This window comes from Engystomops pustulosus, unplaced genomic scaffold (genome assembly GCF_040894005.1).
Source record: "Engystomops pustulosus unplaced genomic scaffold, aEngPut4.maternal MAT_SCAFFOLD_516, whole genome shotgun sequence".
NCBI classification, from domain to species: domain Eukaryota; kingdom Metazoa; phylum Chordata; class Amphibia; order Anura; family Leptodactylidae; genus Engystomops; species Engystomops pustulosus.
Window position 1 is genome coordinate 17,501 of NW_027285395.1, and position 23,254 is coordinate 40,754.

General features: G+C 55.2%; 1 protein-coding gene across 1 annotated transcript in view; it reads left to right on the top strand.

The window, feature by feature from the left end:
• Positions 1-5,380, top strand: part of LOC140111608 (immunoglobulin superfamily member 3-like) — a gene marked incomplete at its 5' end in the record, with an annotated part of 22,875 nt that extends 17,495 nt beyond the window's left edge. Inside the window, 4 exons of the mRNA XM_072132399.1 lie at positions 2,361-2,762; positions 2,947-3,345; positions 3,427-3,825; positions 4,212-5,380. Coding sequence (XP_071988500.1) covers positions 2,361-2,762; positions 2,947-3,345; positions 3,427-3,825; positions 4,212-4,462 — 1,451 coding nt within the window. The remainder of the gene's footprint in view (positions 1-2,360; positions 2,763-2,946; positions 3,346-3,426; positions 3,826-4,211) is intronic.
• Between the last annotated feature and the right edge of the window lie 17,874 nt (positions 5,381-23,254).

Here is a 23,254-nt window from a genome sequence, read left to right on the forward strand (position 1 = left end):
ATAGGCTCCTTCTATAGAGACCCCCGTGTATATAGGCTCCTTCTATAGTGACCCCTGTGTATATAGGCTCCTTCTATAGTGACCCCCGTGTATATAGGCTCCTTATATAGTGACCCCCGTGTATATAGGCTCCTTCTATAGAGACCCTCGTGTATATAGGCTCCTTCTATAGTGACCCCCGTGTATATAGGCTCCTTCTATAGTGACCCCCGTGTATATAGGCTCCTTCTATAGTGACCCCCGTGTATATAGGCTCCTTCTATAGTGACCCCCGTGTATATAGGCTCCTTCTATAGTGACCCCCGTGTATATAGGCTCCTTCTATAGTGACCCCCGTGTATATAGGCTCCTTCTATAGAGACCCCCGTGTATATAGGCTCCTTCTATAGAGACCCCCGTGTATATAGGCTCCTTCTATAGAGACCCCCGTGTATATAGGCTCCTTCTATAGAGACTCCTGTGTATATAGGCTCCTTCTATAGAGACCCCCGTGTATATAGGCTCCTTCTATAGTGACCCCCGTGTATATAGGCTCCTTCTATAGTGACCCCCGTGTATATAGGCTCCTTATATAGTGACCCCCGTGTATATAGGCTCCTTATATAGTGTCCCCCGTGTATATAGGCTCCTTCTATATTGACCCCCTGTGTATATAGGCTCCTTCTATAGAGACCCCCGTGTATATAGGCTCCTTCTATAGAGACTCCTGTGTATATAGGCTCCTTCTATAGTGACCCCCGTGTATATAGGCTCCTTCTATAGTGACCCCCGTGTATATAGGCTCCTTCTATAGTGACCCCCGTGTATATAGGCTCCTTATATAGTGACCCCCGTGTATATAGGCTCCTTATATAGTGTCCCCCGTGTATATAGGCTCCTTCTATATTGACCCCCTGTGTATATAGGCTCCTTCTATATTGACCCCCTGTGTATATAGGCTCCTTCTATAGTGACCCCCGTGTATATGGGCTCCTTCTATAGTGACCCCCGTGTATATAGGCTCTTTCTATAGTGACCCCCGTGTATATAGGCTCCTTCTATAGAGACCCCCGTGTATATAGGCTCCTTCTATAGAGACCCCCTTGTATATAGGCTCCTTCTATAGAGACCCCCTTGTATATAGGCTTTTTCTATAGTGACCCTTGTGTATATAGGCTCCTTATATAGTGACCCCCGTGTATATAGGCTCCTTCTATAGTGACCCCCGTGTATATAGGCTCCTTTTATATTGACCCCCTGTGTATATAGGCTCCTTCTATAGTGACCCCCGTGTATATAGGCTCCTTCTATAGTGACCCCCGTGTATATAGGCTCCTTCTATAGTGACCCCCGTGTATATAGGCTCCTTATATAGTGACCCCCGTGTATATAGGCTCCTTATATAGTGTCCCCCGTGTATATAGGCTCCTTCTATATTGACCCCCTGTGTATATAGGCTCCTTCTATATTGACCCCCTGTGTATATAGGCTCCTTCTATAGTGACCCCCGTGTATATGGGCTCCTTCTATAGTGACCCCCGTGTATATAGGCTCTTTCTATAGTGACCCCCGTGTATATAGGCTCCTTCTATAGAGACCCCCGTGTATATAGGCTCCTTCTATAGAGACCCCCTTGTATATAGGCTCCTTCTATAGAGACCCCCTTGTATATAGGCTTTTTCTATAGTGACCCTTGTGTATATAGGCTCCTTATATAGTGACCCCCGTGTATATAGGCTCCTTCTATAGTGACCCCCGTGTATATAGGCTCCTTTTATATTGACCCCCTGTGTATATAGGCTCCTTCTATAGTGACCCCCGTGTATATAGGCTCCTTATATAGTGTCCCCCGTGTATATAGGCTCCTTCTATATTGACCCCCTGTGTATATGGGCTCCTTCTATAGTGACCCCCGTGTATATGGGCTCCTTCTATAGTGACCCCCGTGTATATAGGCTCTTTCTATAGTGACCCTGGTGTACAGTGTATACAGGATTGTAGTCTGGCGGCCCCTGTATACATATAAGGTCCTCCTGTAGTATATAGAGCTCTGTATATATGGGCTGATTCATTTACATAATGTGCCCATTGCATCCTGGTCCTGCTGGCCCTCATTTGCATAATCTGAGCCTCTCCGGGGGGATCTTCTCCCGTCTCCCTATTTCTATACCATCCTCCGCCTCGTACGCCCACTCCTCGGGACTTGGTGCCGGCAGTTCCCCTGGAAACGTGGCTCTCCTTAGCAACCGTTGCCTGGGAAGAAGGTGATGGGAATCCGCAGGTCTCGCTATCAATGGAAACACAGAGATGGAGGCCACCCAGCTTTCCCAGGCTCCTGATCACAGCTGGTCTCCTGTGACGGGGCTCATTCTGTCTTTCAGTGGCGCGGTTGCAGGTCAGTAAGGTGAAGCGCTCGGTGTCGGTTCTGGAGGGATCCGCGGTGACCCTGACCTGCCCCCTTCGCTCTCAGAGCGGCCCGGATTCGCGCTTCTCGGTGCTGTGGTTCGCTCAGGAGCCCTCGGGGGCTGACGGGAGGCTGATTGTGCGCAGCGGAGCCGGCATGGAGTACGGCACATACGCAGAGGAGGCCGACCTGAAGGAGCGGGTGCAGCTGGAGGAGCTGACCTCAGGAAACTACACCCTGACCCTGCTGCGGGCACAGCGCGAGGACAGCGGCAGCTACTACTGCCAGGTGGAGGAGTGGGTGCTGGACCCCAACCAGGCCTGGTACCAGCTGGCCAAGGACGCCTCGGGGCTCACAGAGGTCAACGTCAGGATGCCAGGTGAGGAATGCTAATACTGGGGGTGAAAGGGGTAGCATCAGGTGGGAGGATCCACAGAATGGACAAGCGGGGGAAGGGGCGGTGTAGGCCAATCAATATGAAGACACAAGGGGCTGGTAATGTAGGTGGGTGGGTGGGTGGGCTGTTGGTGCCTAGTTGACCCTCGTTCCCTTCTCCCCCACAGATAATAACCTGCATGTGACTCAGCTCCCTCAAAACATTTCCTCCTTGGAGGGGGAGAGCTTCACGGTCAGGTGCCAGGTGCTGAACCGTACGCTGGCGCAGTCCCGCCTGTCCCTGGAGTGGTTGGTGTGGAGGGCAGGAGAGCCGGAGAGGAGGACCCTGGCCCGATTCTCCCCAGATGGTGTCACACTGCCCCCGAATGATGAAGGAGAGCCCAGCAGACTTCACCTCTGGCAGCCGTCGCCGGGGCTCTACACCCTCACCCTGCAGCGGGCCGAGGAGCAGGACAGCGGAGCCTATAGCTGCCGGGTACAGGAATGGCTGCAGGACCCTCGGGGACAGTGGTACAAGCGGGCGGATGAGCGATCGGCTGCCACCTACGTCAGTGTGCGGCGCCCAGGTGACCCCCGTGTCCATGTATCCGTGCAGACAGTCGCCTTTTTCTTCTCCACCTTTTAACCCCATCTTGTCTCCCCCACAGAAGCCGACCTGCTGCTGGACACGGCCCCCCTCAATGTGTCGGTGCCGGACGGTGAGCACTTCACCCTGGACTGCACCATCTTGTCCCGCTCTCAGCCCGGCTCCCAGCTGGCCGTCTCCTGGTCCTTCCACCGTGCCAATCGAGGGGCCGAAGCCGAGACCATCCTGACCACTGAGCGCTCTGGGGTGTGGCGGCCTCTCGCCCCGCGCTGGGAGGGACGTCTGCAGCAGATCCAGCTCTCCCCCACCATGTACAAGCTGCGGATCCCTCAGGCCAAGCCCACAGACTCCGGGAACTACACCTGCTCCGTCCAGGAGTGGATGATGGGGCCCCGCGGGGACTGGTACCTGCTGGCACAGGAGGAAAGCCTGATCGGATGGGTCACCGTGCAGAGCAAGGGTAAGGAGGGGCAGATGGGTCACACTGGGGGTAACCCACCTCACTATGTCTCCAGGCACATTAAAGGGGTTTATAACCCCCCTGTAGCTCCGTGAAGGGCTCCGCAGCAGATCTTATTCCCTGTGATCTGGTCCTGATGACGCCATGTTGGTTGCTGATGGGGATGTTAGTCGTCATGAGAACCAGATGGAGAACCTGCTCCATGTGGGAGTTTTTGATTGATCCTTCTATTCTGCAGCTTGGCTCCGGCCCATAATGCACCGGCATTGCGGGTACTGTGCTCAACTGTAGCTGCAGCTCTAGATGTGACTAGAGTAACCTATGTTTTGATGCGTCAGACCTTCTCCTGTGATCCTCATCGTCATCCATGTTGTTTTCTTCCATAGAGTCCAACTTACAGTCGGTCATCTGCTCCAACGACGCCCTCTTCTACCTGGTCTTCTTCTACCCCTTTCCCATCTTCGGCATCCTCATCATCACCATCCTCCTCGTCAGGTTCCGCAGTCGACCGTCCAGTAAGACCGGCGAAGGCAAAAATGGCGTCCCGCTGTTATGGATCAAGGAGCCGCACCTAAATTATTCTCCCACCTGCCTGGAGCCGCCGGTGCTCAGCATCCACCCGGGCACCATTGACTAGACGCAGAGGCGCTGCAGCAGCTGCACTTATTTCAGACTAGGGGAAAGCGGGCGACTGAGGCAGGACCCGGGGACAATTGTGCTGGGCCCCGGAACATTTCCCCTGGCCTCAGCCAAAGCTTTGTATATCTGCTCCCTGGAAAGACGGGGGACCCTAGTGGGGCGCTGCGGCGGCCATGGTGGTCCCACCCGCTTCTCTTTCGGATGACTTGCTGACAGCGCCCCCTGCTCTGGCAGTGGGGGGGAGTGGGGATGAGATTGTATCATTTCTTCTAATAAGTGCATTTCACCCACATGAGCCGTGTGTGTGGCCCCGGGGCCCCTGGAGCCGCAGACCTGCGCCATGACGTGTCTGTTGAATGCCATGCAGAGTATTTTGTATGCGCCCATCTGTATTGGGCTCCGCTCTGCCTGTGGATCGTTACTTTTTGATGTACACCACGTTTTTAACCCTTGATATTTCCTGTAAGTTTCTTTGTTGCACTGAGGGATTATGGGTTGAGCGCTGGATGGCGGCGCCGCCGGAAGGATCGGTTATGTAATATTACACTCCAGGAGTGAAAGTGTTAATGGAGGGGTTTCGGCGGTCGGTGACTTGTACACACAACATTGGCCCAGTCTTCCTCACAGCGGCCATCTTGAATCCAGTGGCGCAGGATGACTCTGACTTCATGGACGCAGGCGCCTCCTGCCGGGAATTGTCTTCCTTTTTGTAATATTTGCAGTCCCACAATCTCACGGGTGTCACAGCTGTGGCCCATTCACCAAATCCAGCGAAGCCGCCTGTGAAGTTGTAGCGCGGTGTGTACAGGACTGTAGGCTCCGCCGACCGCTCACCCCCTCCGCATTTTGTGATATGTTGCACTGAGCTTGTTTTATATGATCTTCATTTGACAACAGTAAAGTCCATGTTCTGTTACCTCTTGGTGGGCGCGTCTTTACTGGGAGAGGGAGCGCGCCGGGCCCGCGCCCAGAGGGAGGGAGCGCGCCGGGCCCGCGCCCAGAGGGAGGGAGCGCGCCGGGGATTACAGAGGGAACGCTCTGGGGCCGACGTCCAGAAGCAGGGAGGGTGCCGGGACCGACAAGCAGAGGGGGGGAGCCTTAAGATGTATAAAGAAGACTGGGAGAACCTCCAGAGATAAAGAGTTACTGGAAGAGTCACAGAGAGACATCAGCAGGTTTTACCAGTCTCCTTATCTCTGCTACAACCTGCTGATGTCTCTCTGTGACTCTTCCAGTAACTCTTTATCTCTGGAGGTTCCCCCATTCTTCTCTGTACAACTAGAGGCTGGAGGTTCCCCCATTCTTCTCTGTACATCTAGAGGCTGGAGGTTCCTCCTATTCTTCTCTGTACATCTAGAGGCTGGAGGTTCCCCCATTCTTCTCTGTACATCTAGAGGCTGGAGGTTCCCCCATTCTTCTCTGTACATCTAGAGGCCGGAGGTTCCCCCCATTCTTCTCTGTACATCTAGAGGCTGGAGGTTCCCCCATTCTTCTCTGTACATCTAGAGGCTGGAGGTTCCCCCATTCTTCTCTGTACATCTAGAGGCTGGAGGTTTCCCCCATTCTTCTCTGTACATCTAGAGGCTGGAGGTTCCCCCATTCTTCTCTGTACATCTAGAGGCTGGAGGTTCCTCCATTCTTCTCTGTACATCTAGAGGCTGGAGGTTCCCCCATTCTTCTCTGTACATCTAGAGGCCGGAGGTTCCCCCATTCTTCTCTGTACATCTAGAGGCCGGAGGTTCCTCCATTCTTCTCTGTACATCTAGAGGCTGGAGGTTCCTCCATTCTTCTCTGTACATCTAGAGGCTGGAGGTTCCCCCATTCTTCTCTGTACATCTAGAGGCTGGAGGTTCCCCCCATTCTTCTCTGTACATCTAGAGGCTGGAGGTTCCTCCATTCTCCTCTGTACATCTAGAGGCTGGAGGTTCCCCCATTCTTCTTTGTACATCTAGAGGCTGGAGGCTCCTCCATTCTTCTCTGTACATCTAGAGGCTGGAGGTTCCTCCATTCTTCTCTGTACATCTAGAGGCTGGAGGTTCCCCCATTCTTCTCTGTACATCTAGAGGCTGGAGGTTCCCCCATTCTTCTCTGTACATCTAGAGGCTGGAGGTTCCCCCATTCTTCTCTGTACATCTAGAGGCTGGAGGTTCCTCCATTCTTCTCTGTACATCTAGAGGCTGGAGGTTCCTCCATTCTTCTCTGTACATCTAGAGGCTGGAGGTTCCCCCATTCTTCTCTGTACATCTAGAGGCTGGAGGTTCCCCCCATTCTCCTCTGTACATCTAGAGGCTGGAGGTTCCTCCATTCTTCTCTGTACATCTAGAGGCCGGAGGTTCCCCCATTCTTCTCTGTACATCTAGAGGCCGGAGGTTCCCCCATTCTTCTCTGTACATCTAGAGGCTGGAGGTTCCCCCATTCTTCTCTGTACATCTAGAGGCTGGAGGTTCCCCCATTCTTCTCTGTACATCTAGAGGCCGGAGGTTCCCCCATTCTTCTCTGTACATCTAGAGGCTGGAGGTTCCTCCATTCTTCTCTGTACATCTAGAGCAGGGGTCTCAAACTCATTTTACCTGGGGGCCGCTGGAGGTAGATTCTGGGTAAGGCTGGGCCGCATCAAGTTTTCCACACAAAATGCGCTTACAAAATATCATTATTCAGATTCAAATGTCATGGCGTCTCCCAGCGCAAGGAAAGCCCCGAGCTGGGAGACGTGTTCTCTCTATGAACGTGTCCTGTGCACCGAGGGGTCCCAAGCTCCTACCGCACTGAGCCCAGGACACTCCATCCCCCCCTCCCCCCCGGTACTTGCCTCCCATCGAAGAAGATGAAGTCGCCGCTCTGACCTGCACCAAGTGCGTTCAGAGCGGCGACTTCATCTTCTTCAAGTACCGGAGGGAAGGGGATTAACCGGTTACGGGCCCTTTACTGTTTTTTCATGTCCATTTTTCACTCCCCACCTTCAAAAATCTATAACTTTTTTATTTTTACACGTAAAGAGCTGTGTGACGGCTTGTTTTCTGCGTAACAAATTGCACTTCATAGTGATGGTATTAAATATTACATGCCATGTACTCGGAAGCGGGAAAAAAATTCCAAATGCAATGAAAACGCATTTGCGCCATTTTCTTGTGGGCTTGGATATTACGTCTTTCACTGAGCGCCCCAAATGACACGTCTACTTTATTCTTTGGGTCGGTACGATTAAGGGGATACCAAATTTGTATAGGTTTTATAATGTTTTCATACATTTACAAAAATTAAAACCTCCTGTACAAAAATTATTTTTTTTGATTTTGCCAAATTCTGGCGCTAATAACTTTTTTATACTTTGGTGTACGGAGCTGTGGGTGGTGTCATTTTTTGCGAAATTTGATAATATTTTCAATGATATCATTTTTAGGACTGTACGACCTTTTGATCACTTTATAGATTTTTTTATATTTTTCAAAATGGCAAAAAAGTGCCATTTTCGACTTTGGGCGCTATTTTCCGTAACGGGGTTAAACGCATTGTAAAAAAGGTTATCATATTTTGATAGATCAGGCATTTTCGGACGCGTCAATACCTGATGTGTTTATGATTTTTACTGTTTATTTATATTTATGTCAGTTCTAGGGAATGGGAGGTAATTTGAAATTTAATGTTTTTTTTATTCTAATTTTTTTTTAAAAAACTTTTTTTTATTTTTATTTATACTATTTTTCAGACCCCCTAGGGTACTTTAACCCTAGGTTGTCTGATCGATCCTATCATATACTGCCATACTACAGTATGGCAGTATAAGGGGATTTTCCTCCTCATTCATTACAATGTGCTATCAGCACATTGTAATGAAGGGGTTAAAACGAAATAGCCTCGGGTCTTCGGAAGACCCGAGGCTACCATGGAGACAGATCGCTGCCCCCGGGGGAGCGGCGATCCCAGGTAAGATGGCGGCGCCCATGCGCCGCTATCTTTTTGAGGCTGCCGGCAGCTTTGCCGGCAGCCATCGCTGTGAAAGCACCCGCGATCGGTGCTGGCACCGATCGCGGGTGTTACCGGTAAGCCTTTGCTGCAATATGCAGCAAAGACTTACCGGCTATGGAGAGGGCTCAGCCCGTGAGCCCTTTCCATGCAGCGCGACCCGACCGCCGCCGTGAATACACGGCTGGCGGTGCTTTTCCAGGTGGGGGCCGCAAAATGTTGGCCCGCGGGCCGCGAGTTTGAGACCCCTGATCTAGAGGCTGGAGGTTCCTCCATTCTTCTCTGTACATCTAGAGGCTGGAGGTTCCTCCATTCTTCTCTGTACATCTAGAGGCTGGAGGTTCCCCCATTCTTCTCTGTACATCTAGAGGCTGGAGCTTCCCCCATTCTTCTCTGTACATCTAGAGGCTGGAGGTTCCCCCCATTCTTCTCTGTACATCTAGAGGCTGGAGGTTCCCCCCATTCTTCTCTGTACATCTAGAGGCTGGAGGTTCCTCCATTCTTCTCTGTACATCTAGAGGCTGGAGGTTCTCCCCATTCTTCTCTGTACATCTAGAGGCTGGAGGTTCCCCCATTCTTCTCTGTACATCTAGAGGCTGGAGGTTCCCCCATTCTTCTCTGTACATCTAGAGGCTGGAGGTTCCTCCATTCTTCTCTGTACATCTAGAGGCTGGAGGTTCTCCCCATTCTTCTCTGTACATCTAGAGGCTGGAGGTTCCCCCATTCTTCTCTGTACATCTAGAGGCTGGAGGTTCCCCCATTCTTCTCTGTACATCTAGAGGCTGGAGGTTCCCCCATTCTTCTCTGTACATCTAGAGGCTGGAGGTTCCCCCATTCTTCTCTGTACATCTAGAGGCTGGAGGTTCCCCCATTCTCCTCTGTACATCTAGAGGCTGGAGGTTCCTCCCATTCTCCTCTGTACATCTAGAGGCTGGAGGTTCCTCCCATTCTTCTCTGTACATCTAGAGGCTGGAGGTTCCTCCCATTCTTCTCTGTACATCTAGAGGCTGGAGGTTCCTCCCATTCTTCTCTGTACATCTAGAGGCTGGAGGTTCCTCCCATTCTTCTCTGTACATCTAGAGGCTGGAGGTTCCTCCCATTCTTCTCTGTACATCTAGAGGCTGGAGGTTCCTCCCATTCTTCTCTGTACATCTAGAGGCTGGAGGTTCCTCCATTCTTCTCTGTACATCTAGAGGCTGGAGGTTCCCCCCATTCTTCTCTGTACATCTAGAGGCTGGAGGTTCCTCCCATTCTTCTCTGTACATCTAGAGGCTGGAGGTTCCTCCATTCTTCTCTGTACATCTAGAGGCTGGAGGTTCCTCCATTCTTCTCTGTACATCTAGAGGCTGGAGGTTCCCCCATTCTTCTCTGTACATCTAGAGGCTGGAGGTTCCCCCCATTCTCCTCTGTACATCTAGAGGCTGGAGGTTCCTCCATTCTTCTCTGTACATCTAGAGGCCGGAGGTTCCCCCATTCTTCTCTGTACATCTAGAGGCCGGAGGTTCCCCCATTCTTCTCTGTACATCTAGAGGCCGGAGGTTCCCCCATTCTTCTCTGTACATCTAGAGGCTGGAGGTTCCTCCATTCTTCTCTGTACATCTAGAGGCTGGAGGTTCCCCCATTCTTCTCTGTACATCTAGAGGCTGGAGGTTCCTCCATTCTTCTCTGTACATCTAGAGGCTGGAGGTTCCTCCATTCTTCTCTGTACATCTAGAGGCTGGAGGTTCCCCCATTCTTCTCTGTACATCTAGAGGCTGGAGGTTCCTCCATTCTCCTCTGTACATCTAGAGGCTGGAGGTTCCCCCATTCTTCTCTGTACATCTAGAGGCTGGAGGTTCCCCCCATTCTTCTCTGTACATCTAGAGGCTGGAGGTTCCCCCCATTCTTCTCTGTACATCTAGAGGCTGGAGGTTCCTCCATTCTTCTCTGTACATCTAGAGGCTGGAGGTTCCCCCATTCTTCTCTGTACATCTAGAGGCTGGAGGTTCCTCCATTCTCCTCTGTACATCTAGAGGCTGGAGGTTCCCCCATTCTTCTCTGTACATCTAGAGGCTGGAGGCTCCCCCATTCTTCTCTGTACATCTAGAGGCTGGAGGTTCCCCCATTCTTCTCTGCACATCTAGATGCTGGAGGTCCCCCCATTCTTCTCTGTACATCTAGAGGCTGGAGGTTCCTCCCATTCTTCTCTGTACATCTAGAGGCTGGAGGTTCCTCCATTCTTCTCTGTACATCTAGAGGCTGGAGGTTCCCCCATTCTTCTCTGTACATCTAGAGGCTGGGGGTTCTCCCATTCTTCTCTGTACATCTAGAGGCTGGAGGTTCCCCCCATTCTTCTCTGTACATCTAGAGGCTGGAGGTTCCTCCATTCTTCTCTGTACATCTAGAGGCTGGAGGTTCCTCCATTCTTCTCTGTACATCTAGAGGCTGGAGGTTCCCCCCATTCTTCTCTGTACATCTAGAGGCTGGAGGTTCCCCCATTCTTCTCTGTACATCTAGAGGCTGGGTGTTTATGATGCTGTTTGTTCTCTTAAACTTCCTTTCCAGATCTTCTCTATTTATCAGGAGACCATCGCACTCTGGATATTTAGTATTTTCGTCCCTCGTGATCCGGGACAAATCAGAATGTTTGGTAACTTGTTGATATCTGCAGCATAAGATCTGTCCATGGATTGGGGGATGGGATAAGGGGGCACCACCAGGTCCTCTGTAATGACGTGTGCACCTCGGGAGCACCTCATGTGACTCCCCCATGATCCTCCTGGGCCCGGGGCGATCGCAGTGACCTCACCAGTTCCGTGTTTCTTGAAGCCGTGGCCCCCGGACGCTTGTGTGATATAAATAGATAATGATCTGACAGTGAGATCCGCAGAATACAAAACATCTCACACTCCACAACCTTCCTTTATAACCTTGAAAAAAACCAAGCAATTAGATGAAGAGATGAGAGAAGTGCAGATCCCGGGCCCCAGGGGCCCCCAGCCGCTCCTTCATGAAATATTAAACTGCATCAACAAAGAGGCGGGTGATGAGGGTTTATCTGCCCAAGCTGCAGGGGTCATCAGGATCCGTCATCAGCAATAGAGGAGGAGATGTGGGGGGTCAGCTGTGTGTGCAGGGGTCATCAGGATCCGTCATCAGCAATAGAGGAGGAGATGTGGGGGTCAGCTGTGTGTGCAGGGTCATCAGGATCCGTCATCAGCAATAGAGGAGGAGATGCGGGGGTCAGCTGTGCGTGCAGGGGTCATCAGGATCCGTCATCAGCAATAGAGGAGGAGATGTGGGGGTCATCAGGATCCGTCATCAGCAATAGAGGAGGAGATGTGGGGGTCAGCTGTGTGTGCAGGGGTCATCAGGATCCGTCATCAGCAATAGAGGAGGAGATGTGGGGGTCAGCTGTGTGTGCAGGGGTCATCAGGATCCGTCATCAGCAATAGAGGAGGAGATGTGGGGGTCAGCTGTGTGTGCAGGGGTCATCAGGATCCGTCATCAGCAATAGAGGAGGAGATGTGGGGGTCAGCTGTGTGTGCAGGGGTCATCAGGATCCGTCATCAGCAATAGAGGAGGAGATGTGGGGGTCAGCTGTGTGTGCAGGGGTCATCAGGATCCATCATCAGCAATAGAGGAGGAGATGTGGGGGTCAGCTGTGTGTGCAGGGGTCATCAGGTGACAGGTGGGGTCAGCTTTTTCACCTTTGCACCTGGTGACCCGTCAGCTTCTGGGCGGAGCAGGATGTTATTCAGGGTCATGTAGCGATGACATCACACGCCCAGGGCTCTGCGTCCTATCGTCATCTCCTGCTTAGGTCATTGATGATGTCATCTGGAGGAGAGCCAATGTACACGCCCAAACCTAAGAGAGAACGCCGAGGAGCCACGTGTATCACGTGACCAAGAGCACGACATAAGGATCTAACATGGTCCAAGAGGGGGTCCGCCCAAGCCCCTCAGCAAGGGACAATCCTCTGAGCGGCCACTTACTGTCATGTACTTACCAGGTGATAGAACATAGAAAAGTCACCGCAGAGAACATCCTGTGACCCAGGGGAGACGCCATCCTTCCTAGTGGTACAGGGTCAGGTCCAAGGACAGCGCCATCGCTCCTGGCATCAGGACTAAAGGTCAGAGGATGGTGCCCCCGCTCCTGGCATCAGGACTAAAGGTCAGAGGATGGCTCCCCCGCTCCTGGCTTCGGGACTAAAGGTCAGAGGATGGCGCCCCCGCTCCTGGCATCAGGACTAAAGGTCAGAGGATGGCGCCCCCGCTCCTGGCATCGGGACTAAAGGTCAGAGGATGGCGCCCCCGCTCCTGGCATCGGGACTAAAGGTCAGAGGATGGCGCCCCCGCTCCTGGCATCGGGACTAAAGGTCAGAGGATGGCACCCCCGCTCCTGGCATCGGGACTAAAGGTCAGAGGACGGCGCCCCCGCTCCTGGCATCAGGACTAAAGGTCAGAGGACGGCGCCCCCGCTCCTGGCATCGGGACTAAAGGTCAGAGGATGGCGCCCCCGCTCCTGGCATCAGGACTAAAGGTCAGAGGATGGCGCCCCCGCTCCTGGCATCAGGACTAAAGGTCAGAGGATGGCGCCCCCGCTCCTGGCATCAGGACTAAAGGTCAGAGGATGGCGCCCCCGCTTCTGGCATCAGGACTAAAGGTCAGAGGATGGCGCCCCCGCTCCTGGCATCAGGACTAAAGGTCAGAGGATGGCGCCCCCGCTCCTGGCATCGGGACTAAAGGTCAGAGGATGGCGCCCCCGCTCCTGGCATCGGGACTAAAGGTCAGAGGACGGCGCCCCCGCTCCTGGCATCAGGACTAAAGGTCAGAAGACGGCGTCCCCGCTCCTGGCATCAGGACTAAAGGTCAGAGGATGGCGCCCCCGCTTCTGGCATCAGGACTAAAGGTCAGAGGATGGCGCCCCCGCTCCTGGCATCAGGACTAAAGGTCAGAGGATGGCGCCCCCGCTCCTGGCATCAGGACTAAAGGTCAGAGGATGGCGCCCCCGCTCCTGGCATCAGGACTAAAGGTCAGAGGATGGCGCCCCCGCTCCTGGCATCAGGACTAAAGGTCAGAGGATGGCGCCCCCGCTCCTGGCATCAGGACTAAAGGTCAGAGGATGGCGCCCCCGCTCCTGGCATCAGAGGAAGAGTTCAGACGTTGAGCGGGGTTCATCGCTCCTAGAATTGGAGGGTGAGGTAGAGGTGAGGCACCGTCCTTCTTAGTATCGGAGGCGAGGTAGAGTAGGGCACCATGACTCCTTATTGGGTGGCCGAGGTTAGAGTTTGGCTGCCTTCACTTCTGACGGCGAGGCAGAGTATGAGGGCATCACTCCTGGTATCAGAGGGCGAGGAAGAAGTGGGTGGTAAGAGGACAATCCAGATAGAGAATGGGTGCTATCACTCCCGATACAGGAGGGGGAGGTAGAGGAGGGAGACCTCGCTCCCGATACAGGAGGGGGAGGCAGAGGAGGGAGACCTCGCTCCCGATACAGGAGGGGGAGGCAGAGGAGGGAGACCTCGCTCCCGATACAGGAGGGGGAGGTAGAGGAGGGAGACCTCGCTCCCGATATAGGAGGGGGAGGTAGAGGAAGGAGACCTCGCTCCCGATACAGGAGGGGGAGGCAGAGGAGGGAGACCTCGCTCCCGATACAGGAGGGGGAGGCAGAGGAGGGAGACCTCGCTCCCGATACAGGAGGGGGAGGTAGAGGAGGGAGACCTCGCTCCCGATACAGGAGGGGGAGGTAGAGGAGGGAGACCTCGCTCCCGATACAGGAGGGGGAGGTAGAGGAGGGAGACCTCGCTCCCGATACAGGAGGGGGAGGTAGAGGAGGGAGACCTCGCTCCCGATACAGGAGGGGGAGGCAGAGGAGGGAGACCTTGCTCCCGATATAGGAGGGGGAGGTAGAGGAGAGAGACCTCGCTCCCGATACAGGAGGGGGAGGGAGAGGAGGGAGACCTCGCTCCCCATACAGGAGGACTAAAGGTCAGAGGATGGTGCCCCCGGGAGGTAGAGGAGGGAGAGGTAGAGGAGGGAGACCTCGCTCCCGATATAGGAGGGGGAGGTAGAGGAAGGAGACCTCGCTCCCGATATAGGAGGGGGAGGTAGAGGAGGGAGACCTCGCTCCCGATATAGGAGGGGGAGGTAGAGGAGGGAGACCTTGCTCCCGATAAAGGAGGGGGAGGTAGAGGAGGGAGACCTTGCTCCCCATATAGGAGGGGGAGGTAGAGGAGGGAGACCTTGCTCCCGATATAGGAGGGGGAGGTAGAGGAGGGAGACCTTGCTCCCGATATAGGAGGGGGAGGTAGAGGAGGGAGACCTCGCTCCCGATATAGGAGGGGGAGGTAGAGGAGGGAGACCTCGCTCCCGATATAGGAGGGGGAGGTAGAGGAGGGAGACCTTGCTCCCGATACAGGAGGGGGTGGTAGAGGAGGGAGACCTCGCTCCCGATATAGGAGGGGGAGGTAGAGGAGGGAGACCTCGCTCCCGATATAGGAGGGGGAGGTAGAGGAGGGAGACCTTGCTCCCCATATAGGAGGGGGAGGTAGAGGAGGGAGACCTTGCTCCCCATATAGGAGGGGGAGGTAGAGGAGGGAGACCTCGCTCCCAATATAGGAGGGGGAGGTAGAGGAGGGAGACCTCGCTCCCCATACAGGAGGGGGAGGTAGAGGAGGGAGACCTCGCTCCCCATACAGGAGGGGGAGGTAGAGGAGGGAGACCTCGCTCCCCATACAGGAGGGGGAGGTAGAGGAGGGAGACCTCGCTCCCGATACAGGAGGGGGAGGCAGAGGAGGGAGACCTCGCTCCCCATACAGGAGGGGGAGGTAGAGGAGGGAGACCTCGCTCCCCATACAGGAGGGGGAGGTAGAGGAGGGAGACCTCGCTCCCCATACAGGAGGGGGAGGGAGAGGAGGGAGACCTCGCTCCCCATACAGGAGGACTAAAGGTCAGAGGATGGTGCCCCCGGGAGGTAGAGGAGGGAGACCTCGCTCCCGATACAGGAGGGGGAGGTAGAGGAGGGAGACCTCGCTCCCGATATAGGAGGGGGAGGTAGAGGAAGGAGACCTCGCTCCCGATATAGGAGGGGGAGGTAGAGGAGGGAGACCTCGCTCCCGATATAGGAGGGGGAGGTAGAGGAGGGAGACCTCGCTCCCGATATAGGAGGGGGAGGCAGAGGAGGGAGACCTCGCTCCCGATATAGGAGGGGGAGGTAGAGGAGGGAGACCTCGCTCCCAATATAGGAGGGGGAGGTAGAGGAGGGAGACCTCGCTCCCGATATATAGGAGGGGGAGGTAGAGGAGGGAGACCTCGCTCCCAATATAGGAGGGGGAGGCAGAGGAGGGAGACCTCGCTCCCGATATAGGAGGGGGAGGTAGAGGAAGGAGACCTCGCTCCCGATACAGGAGGGGGAGGCAGAGGAGGGAGACCTCGCTCCCCATACAGGAGGGCGAGGTAGAGGAGGGAGACCTCGCTCCCGATATAGGAGGGGGAGGTAGAGGAGGGAGACCTCGATCCCCATATAGGAGGGGGAGGTAGAGGAGGGAGACCTCGCTCCCCATACAGGAGGGGGAGGTAGAGGAGGGAGACCTCGCTCCCGATACAGGAGGGGGAGGCAGAGGAGGGAGACCTCGCTCCCGATATAGGAGGGGGAGGCGGAGGAGGGAGACCTCGCTCCCGATATAGGAGGGGGAGGTAGAGGAGGGAGACCTCGCTCCCGATATAGGAGGGGGAGGTAGAGGAGGGAGACCTCGCTCCCGATATAGGAGGGGGAGGCAGAGGAGGGAGACCTCGCTCCCGATATAGGAGGGGGAGGTAGAGGAAGGAGACCTCGCTCCCGATACAGGAGGGGGAGGCAGAGGAGGGAGACCTCGATCCCCATATAGAAGGGGGAGGTAGAGGAGGGAGACCTCGCTCCCGATACAGGAGGGGGAGGCAGAGGAGGGAGACCTCGCTCCCGATATAGGAGGGGGAGGCGGAGAAGGGAGACCTCGCTCCCGATACAGGAGGGGGAGGCAGAGGAGGGAGACCTCGCTCCCGATATAGGAGGGGGAGGCAGAGGAGGGAGACCTCGCTCCCGATATAGGAGGGGGAGGTAGAGGAGGGAGACCTCGCTCCCGATATAGGAGGGGGAGGCAGAGGAGGGAGACCTCGCTCCCGATATAGGAGGGGGAGGTAGAGGAGGGAGACCTCGCTCCCGATATAGGAGGGGGAGGTAGAGGAGGGAGACCTCGCTCCCGATATAGGAGGGGGAGGCAGAGGAGGGAGACCTCGCTCCCGATACAGGAGGGGGAGGCAGAGGAGGGAGACCTCGCTCCCGATACAGGAGGGGGAGGTAGAGGAGGGAGACCTCGCTCCCGATATAGGAGGGGGAGGCAGAGGAGGGAGACCTCGCTCCCGATATAGGAGGGGGAGGTAGAGGAGGGAGACCTCGCTCCCGATATAGGAGGGGGAGGTAGAGGAGGGAGACCTCGCTCCCGATATAGGAGGGGGAGGCAGAGGAGGGAGACCTCGCTCCCGATATAGGAGGGGGAGGTAGAGGAAGGAGACCTCGCTCCCGATACAGGAGGGGGAGGCAGAGGAGGGAGACCTCGATCCCCATATAGAAGAGGGAGGTAGAGGAGGGAGACCTCGCTCCCGATATAGGAGGGGGAGGTAGAGGAGGGACCCCTCGCTCCCGATATAGTAGGGTTAGGCAGGGGAGGGTACTACTGTTCCTGGTAGTATCGGGTCACTGGTGCGCGGCGCCCCTGGACTTTGATCTTAAAAGAAAGAAATGAGGAACAAACTAATTTCCTCTTTAAACTTCTCTGCGATAAGATGCTGCCCCCTGCTGGGAGTATGAGGCACTACCTCCAGATGTTACGGCTATCAGTGTGCGCCCATGTGACGTCTCCGTTATTCTTTGGGTCAGTGCCATGACGGCGAGACCAGATCTATAGAAGGTTTTATAATGTCTTCATACATTTCCAAAAATTCAAACCTCCCGCGCTAATTTCCGGTGCCCGGAGCTGGGGGAGGAGTCATCTTCTGCCACTTATGATGGAGTTTTCATTGATAACATTTTGAGGATTGTACAGACTTTTAATCATTTTTTCAAAAAATATTTTGTATTTTCCAAAATATAAAAAAAAATGTTAGACTTTGGGCGCTATTTTCCAATAAGGGGTTAAACAGTTATTAGATATTGAAAGATCTGACATTGGGACCCAACAGGTTTGAGATTTTTTTACTGTTTATTTTCCAGAGCCCCGGGGGCAGTGATGGCGAACCTATGGCGCGGAGTGCCCAAAGTGTCCACATATAAGTGTCTGCGGTAACTCCTCGCTCGCTTCTCTGTTATAGATATTACCCGTATCAGTATCCCGAGAACAGCGACACAGGAAAAGAAGGGGCGACACATTCCCCCAATAGGAGGAATCTTCAGGCCTGGAGCTGCAGCTACGACGATCATGACCCCTGCTCCTCCCCGACTCCTTACATGAGGAATACGACCCCTGCTCCTCCCCGACTCCTTACATGAGGAATACGACCCCTGCTCCTCCCCGACTCCTTACATCAGGAATACGACCCCTGCTCCTCCCCGACTCCTTACATCAGGAATACGACCCCTGCTCCTCCCCGACTCCTTACATCAGGAATACGACCCCTGCTCCTCCCCGACTCCTTACATCAGGAATACGACCCCTGCTCCTCCCCGACTCCTTACATCAGGAATACGACCCCTGCTCCTCCCCGACTCCTTACATCAGGAATACGACCCCTGCTCCTCCCCGACTCCTTACATCAGGAATACGACCCCTGCTCCTCCCCGACTCCTTACATCAGGAATACGACCCCTGCTCCTCCCCGACTCCTTACATCAGGAATACGACCCCTGCTCCTCCCCGACTCCTTACATCAGGAATACGACCCCTGCTCCTCCCCGACTCCTTACATCAGGAATACGACCCCTGCTCCTCCCCGACTCCTTACATCAGGAATACGACCCCTGCTCCTCCCCGACTCCTTACATCAGGAATACGACCCCTGCTCCTCCCCGACTCCTTACATCAGGAATACGACCCCTGCTCCTCCCCGACTCCTTACATCAGGAATACGACCCCTGCCCCTCCCCGACTCCTTACATCAGGAATACGACCCCTGCCCCTCCCAGACTCCTTACATGAGGAAAACGACCCCTGCCCCTCCCCGACTCCTTACATGAGGAAAACGACCCCTGCTCCTCCCCGACTCCTTACATGAGGAATACGACCCCTGCTCCTCCCCGACTCCTTACATGAGGAATACGACCCCTGCTCCTCCCCGACTCCTTACATCAGGAATACGACCCCTGCTCCTCCCCGACTCCTTACATCAGGAATACGACCCCTGCTCCTCCCCGACTCCTTACATCAGGAATACGACCCCTGCTCCTCCCCGACTCCTTACATCAGGAATACGACCCCTGCTCCTCCCCGACTCCTTACATCAGGAATACGACCCCTGCTCCTCCCCGACTCCTTACATCAGGAATACGACCCCTGCTCCTCCCCGACTCCTTACATCAGGAATACGACCCCTGCTCCTCCCCGACTCCTTACATCAGGAATACGACCCCTGCTCCTCCCCGACTCCTTACATCAGGAATACGACCCCTGCTCCTCCCCGACTCCTTACATCAGGAATACGACCCCTGCTCCTCCCCGACTCCTTACATCAGGAATACGACCCCTGCTCCTCCCCGACTCCTTACATCAGGAATACGACCCCTGCTCCTCCCCGACTCCTTACATCAGGAATACGACCCCTGCTCCTCCCCGACTCCTTACATCAGGAATACGACCCCTGCTCCTCCCCGACTCCTTACATCAGGAATACGACCCCTGCCCCTCCCCGACTCCTTACATCAGGAATACGACCCCTGCCCCTCCCAGACTCCTTACATGAGGAAAACGACCCCTGCCCCTCCCCGACTCCTTACATGAGGAAAACGACCCCTGCTCCTCCCCGACTCCTTACATGAGGAATACGACCCCTGCTTCTCCCCGACTCCTTACATGAGGAATACGACCCCTGCTTCTCCCCGACTCCTTACATCAGGAATACGACCCCTGCTCCTTTCCGACTCCTTACATCAGGAATACGACCCCTGCTCCTCCCAGACTCCTTACATCAGGAATACGACCCCTGCTCCTCCCAGACTCCTTACATGAGGAATACGACCCCTGCTCCTCCCCGACTCCTTACATCAGGAATACGACCCCTGCTCCTTTCCGACTCCTTACATCAGGAATACGACCCCTGCTCCTCCCCGACTCCTTACATCAGGAATACGACCCCTGCTCCTCCCCGACTCCTTACATCAGGAATACGACCCCTGCTCCTCCCCGACTCCTTACATCAGGAATACGACCCCTGCTCCTCCCCGACTCCTTACATCAGGAATATTGTGACGCGGTAACTCCGCTTTCCCAATGCCCTGAATGACACATCACCCAGCAGCGCTGCACTGTCAGGAAGGCGGCTGAACAGTCAGACCCGATTCCCGCCACACAGGCGCCATTTTCTTGAAGGCCGCGTTACTATTATGCTGCTGAAGACCAACCAAAAATGGAGACCTCCTCGAGACAGACATTAAGCCTCCGCGATCTCTAGTGCCCGGCCCCGCTGATTCACCCAGCCACGTGTCAATCACACCGAGCGACCAATCCGTTGCTCCGGGGCAGGAATGAGCAGTTAGCGCATGCGCTCAGTGGTTTCTTGACATGTGAAGCACGTGGGACATGGCTCCTCCCCTTATAAAGCCGCCACAAAGATTCAAAATCCGTGACACGTGTGCGCTCTGTAAGGTGATTGGGCGGTGGTTTGGTGACGTCAGTACTGTGCCGGGAGACGTTGTAGCAGCGGCTGGTGGAGCGGAGAAGAGTCTGTAAGGTGAGACCGAGTGTCCGGGGCCCGGGAGAGAGCGGAGGCCACAGCCCGGAGTCACTGACAGGAGCCCGAACACAGAGCCGCTCAGGTCAAGGCTGAGACAGAGGGACATGTCACGTGACCAGAGCGATGGCCCCGCCCCTCTGTGAGCTCCGGGCGTGGTGACTCCTCCTCCTGCTGTGTGTGTGGTGACTCCTCCTCCTCCTGTGTGTGTGGTGACTCCTCCTCCTCCTGTGTGTGTGGTGACTCCTCCTCCTCCTGTGTGTGTGGTGACTCCTCCTCCTCCTGTGTGTGTGGTGACTCCTCCTCCTCCTGTGTGTGTGGTGACTCCTCCTCCTCCTGTGTGTGTGGTGACTCCTCCTCCTCCTGTGTGTGTGTGGTGACTCCTCCTCCTCCTGTGTGTGTGTGGTGACTCCTCCTCCTCCTGTGTGTGTGTGTGTGTGTGTGGTGACTCCTCCTGTGTGTGTGTGGTGACTCCTCCTCCTCCTGTGTGTGTGTGATGACTCCTCCTCCTCCTGTGTGTGTGTGACTCCTCCTCCTCCTCGTGTGTGTGTGGTGACTCCTCCTCCTCCTCGTGTGTGTGTGGTGACTCCTCCTCCTCCTCGTGTGTGTGTGGTGACTCCTCCTCCTCCTGTGTGTGTGTGTGGTGACTCCTCCTCCTCCTGTGTGTGTGTGTGTGGTGACTCCTCCTCCTCCTGTGTGTGTGTGTGGTGGCGACTCCTCCTCCTGTGTGTGTGTGGTGGCGACTCCTCCTCCTCGTGTGTGTGTGGTGACTCCTCCTCCTCCTCGTGTGTGTGTGTGTGTGGTGACTCCTCCTCCTCCTGTGTGTGTGTGGTGACTCCTCCTCCTCCTGTGTGTGTGTGGTGACTCCTCCTCCTCCTGTGTGTGTGTGGTGACTCCTCCTCCTGTGTGTGTGTGTGTGTGGTGACTCCTCCTCCTGTGTGTGTGTGTGCGTGTGTGGTGACTCCTCCTCCTGTGTGTGTGTGTGGTGACTCCTCCTCCTCCTGTGTGTGTGTGTGCGTGTGTGGTGACTCCTCCTCCTGTGTGTGTGTGTGTGGTGACTCCTCCTCCTGTGTGTGTGTGTGCGTGTGTGGTGACTCCTCCTCCTGTGTGTGTGTGTGGTGACTCCTCCTCCTCCTGTGTGTGTGTGTGCGTGTGTGGTGACTCCTCCTCCTGTGTGTGTGTGTGTGGTGACTCCTCCTCCTCCTGTGTGTGTGTGTGTGGTGACTCCTCCTCCTCCTGTGTGTGTGTGTGTGTGGTGACTCCTCCTCCTCCTGTGTGTGTGTGTGTGGTGACTCCTCCTCCTCCTGTGTGTGTGTGTGTGGTGACTCCTCCTCCTCCTGTGTGTGTGTGTGGTGACTCCTCCTCCTCCTGTGTGTGTGTGTGGTGACTCCTCCTCCTCCTGTGTGTGTGTGGTGACTCCTCCTCCTCCTGTGTGTTTGTGGTGACTCCTCCTCCTCCTGTGTGTTTGTGGTGACTCCTCCTCCTCCTGTGTGTGTGTGTGGTGACTCCTCCTCCTCCTGTGTGTGTGTGGTGACTCCTCCTCCTCCTGTGTGTTTGTGGTGACTCCTCCTCCTCCTGTGTGTGTGTGTGGTGACTCCTCCTCCTCCTGTGTGTGTGTGGTGACTCCACCTCCTGTGTGTGTGTGGTGACTCCTCCTCCTCCTGTGTGTGTGTGGTGACTCCTCCTCCTCCTGTGTGTGTGTGGTGACTCCTCCTCCTCCTGTGTGTGTGTGGTGACTCCTCCTCCTCCTGTGTGTGTGTGGTGACTCCTCCTCCTCCTGTGTGTGTGTGGTGACTCCTCCTCCTCCTGTGTGTGTGTGGTGACTCCTCCTCCTCCTGTGTGTGTGTGTGGTGACTCCTCCTCCTCCTGTGTGTGTGTGGTGACTCCTCCTCCTCCTGTGTGTGTGTGTGGTGACTCCTCCTCCTCCTGTGTATATGTGTGTGGTGACTCCTCCTCCTCCTGTGTGTGTGTGTGTGGTGACTCCTCCTCCTCCTGTGTGTGTGGTGACTCCTCCTGTGTGTGTGGTGACTCCTCCTCCTGTGTGTGTGTGTGTGTGGTGACTCCTCCTCCTCCTGTGTGTGTGTGTGTGGTGACTCCTCCTCCTGTGTGTGTGGTGACTCCTCCTGTGTGTGTGGTGACTCCTCCTCCTGTGTGTGTGTGTGTGTGGTGACTCCTCCTCCTCCTGTGTGTGTGGTGACTCCTCCTCCTCCTGTGTGTGTGGTGACTCCTCCTCCTCCTGTGTGTGTGGTGACTCCTCCTCCTCCTGTGTGTGTGGTGACTCCTCCTCCTCCTCCTGTGTGTGTGGTGACTCCTCCTCCTCCTGTGTGTGTGGTGACTCCTCCTCCTCCTGTGTGTGTGTGTGTGGTGACTCCTCCTCCTGTGTGTGTGTGTGTGGTGACTCCTCCTCCTGTGTGTGTGTGTGTGTGGTGACTCCTCCTCCTGTGTGTGTGTGTGTGTGGTGACTCCTCCTCCTGTGTGTGTGTGTGGTGACTCCTCCTCCTGTGTGTGTGTGTGGTGACTCCTCCTCCTGTGTGTGTGTGTGGTGACTCCTCCTCCTGTGTGTGTGTGTGGTGACTCCTCCTGTGTGTGTGTGTGGTGACTCCTCCTCCTGTGTGTGTGTGGTGACTCCTCCTCCTGTGTGTATGTGTGTGGTGACTCCTCCTCCTCCTGTGTGTGTGTGTGGTGACTCCTCCTCCTCCTGTGTGTATGTGTGTGGTGACTCCTCCTCCTCCTGTGTGTATGTGTGTGGTGACTCCTCCTCCTCCTGTGTGTATGTGTGTGGTGACTCCTCCTCCTCCTGTGTGTATGTGTGTGGTGACTCCTCCTCCTCCTGTGTGTGTGTGTGGTGACTCCTCCTCCTCCTGTGTGTGTGTGTGGTGACTCCTCCTGTGTGTGTGGTGACTCCTCCTCCTCCTGTGTGTGTG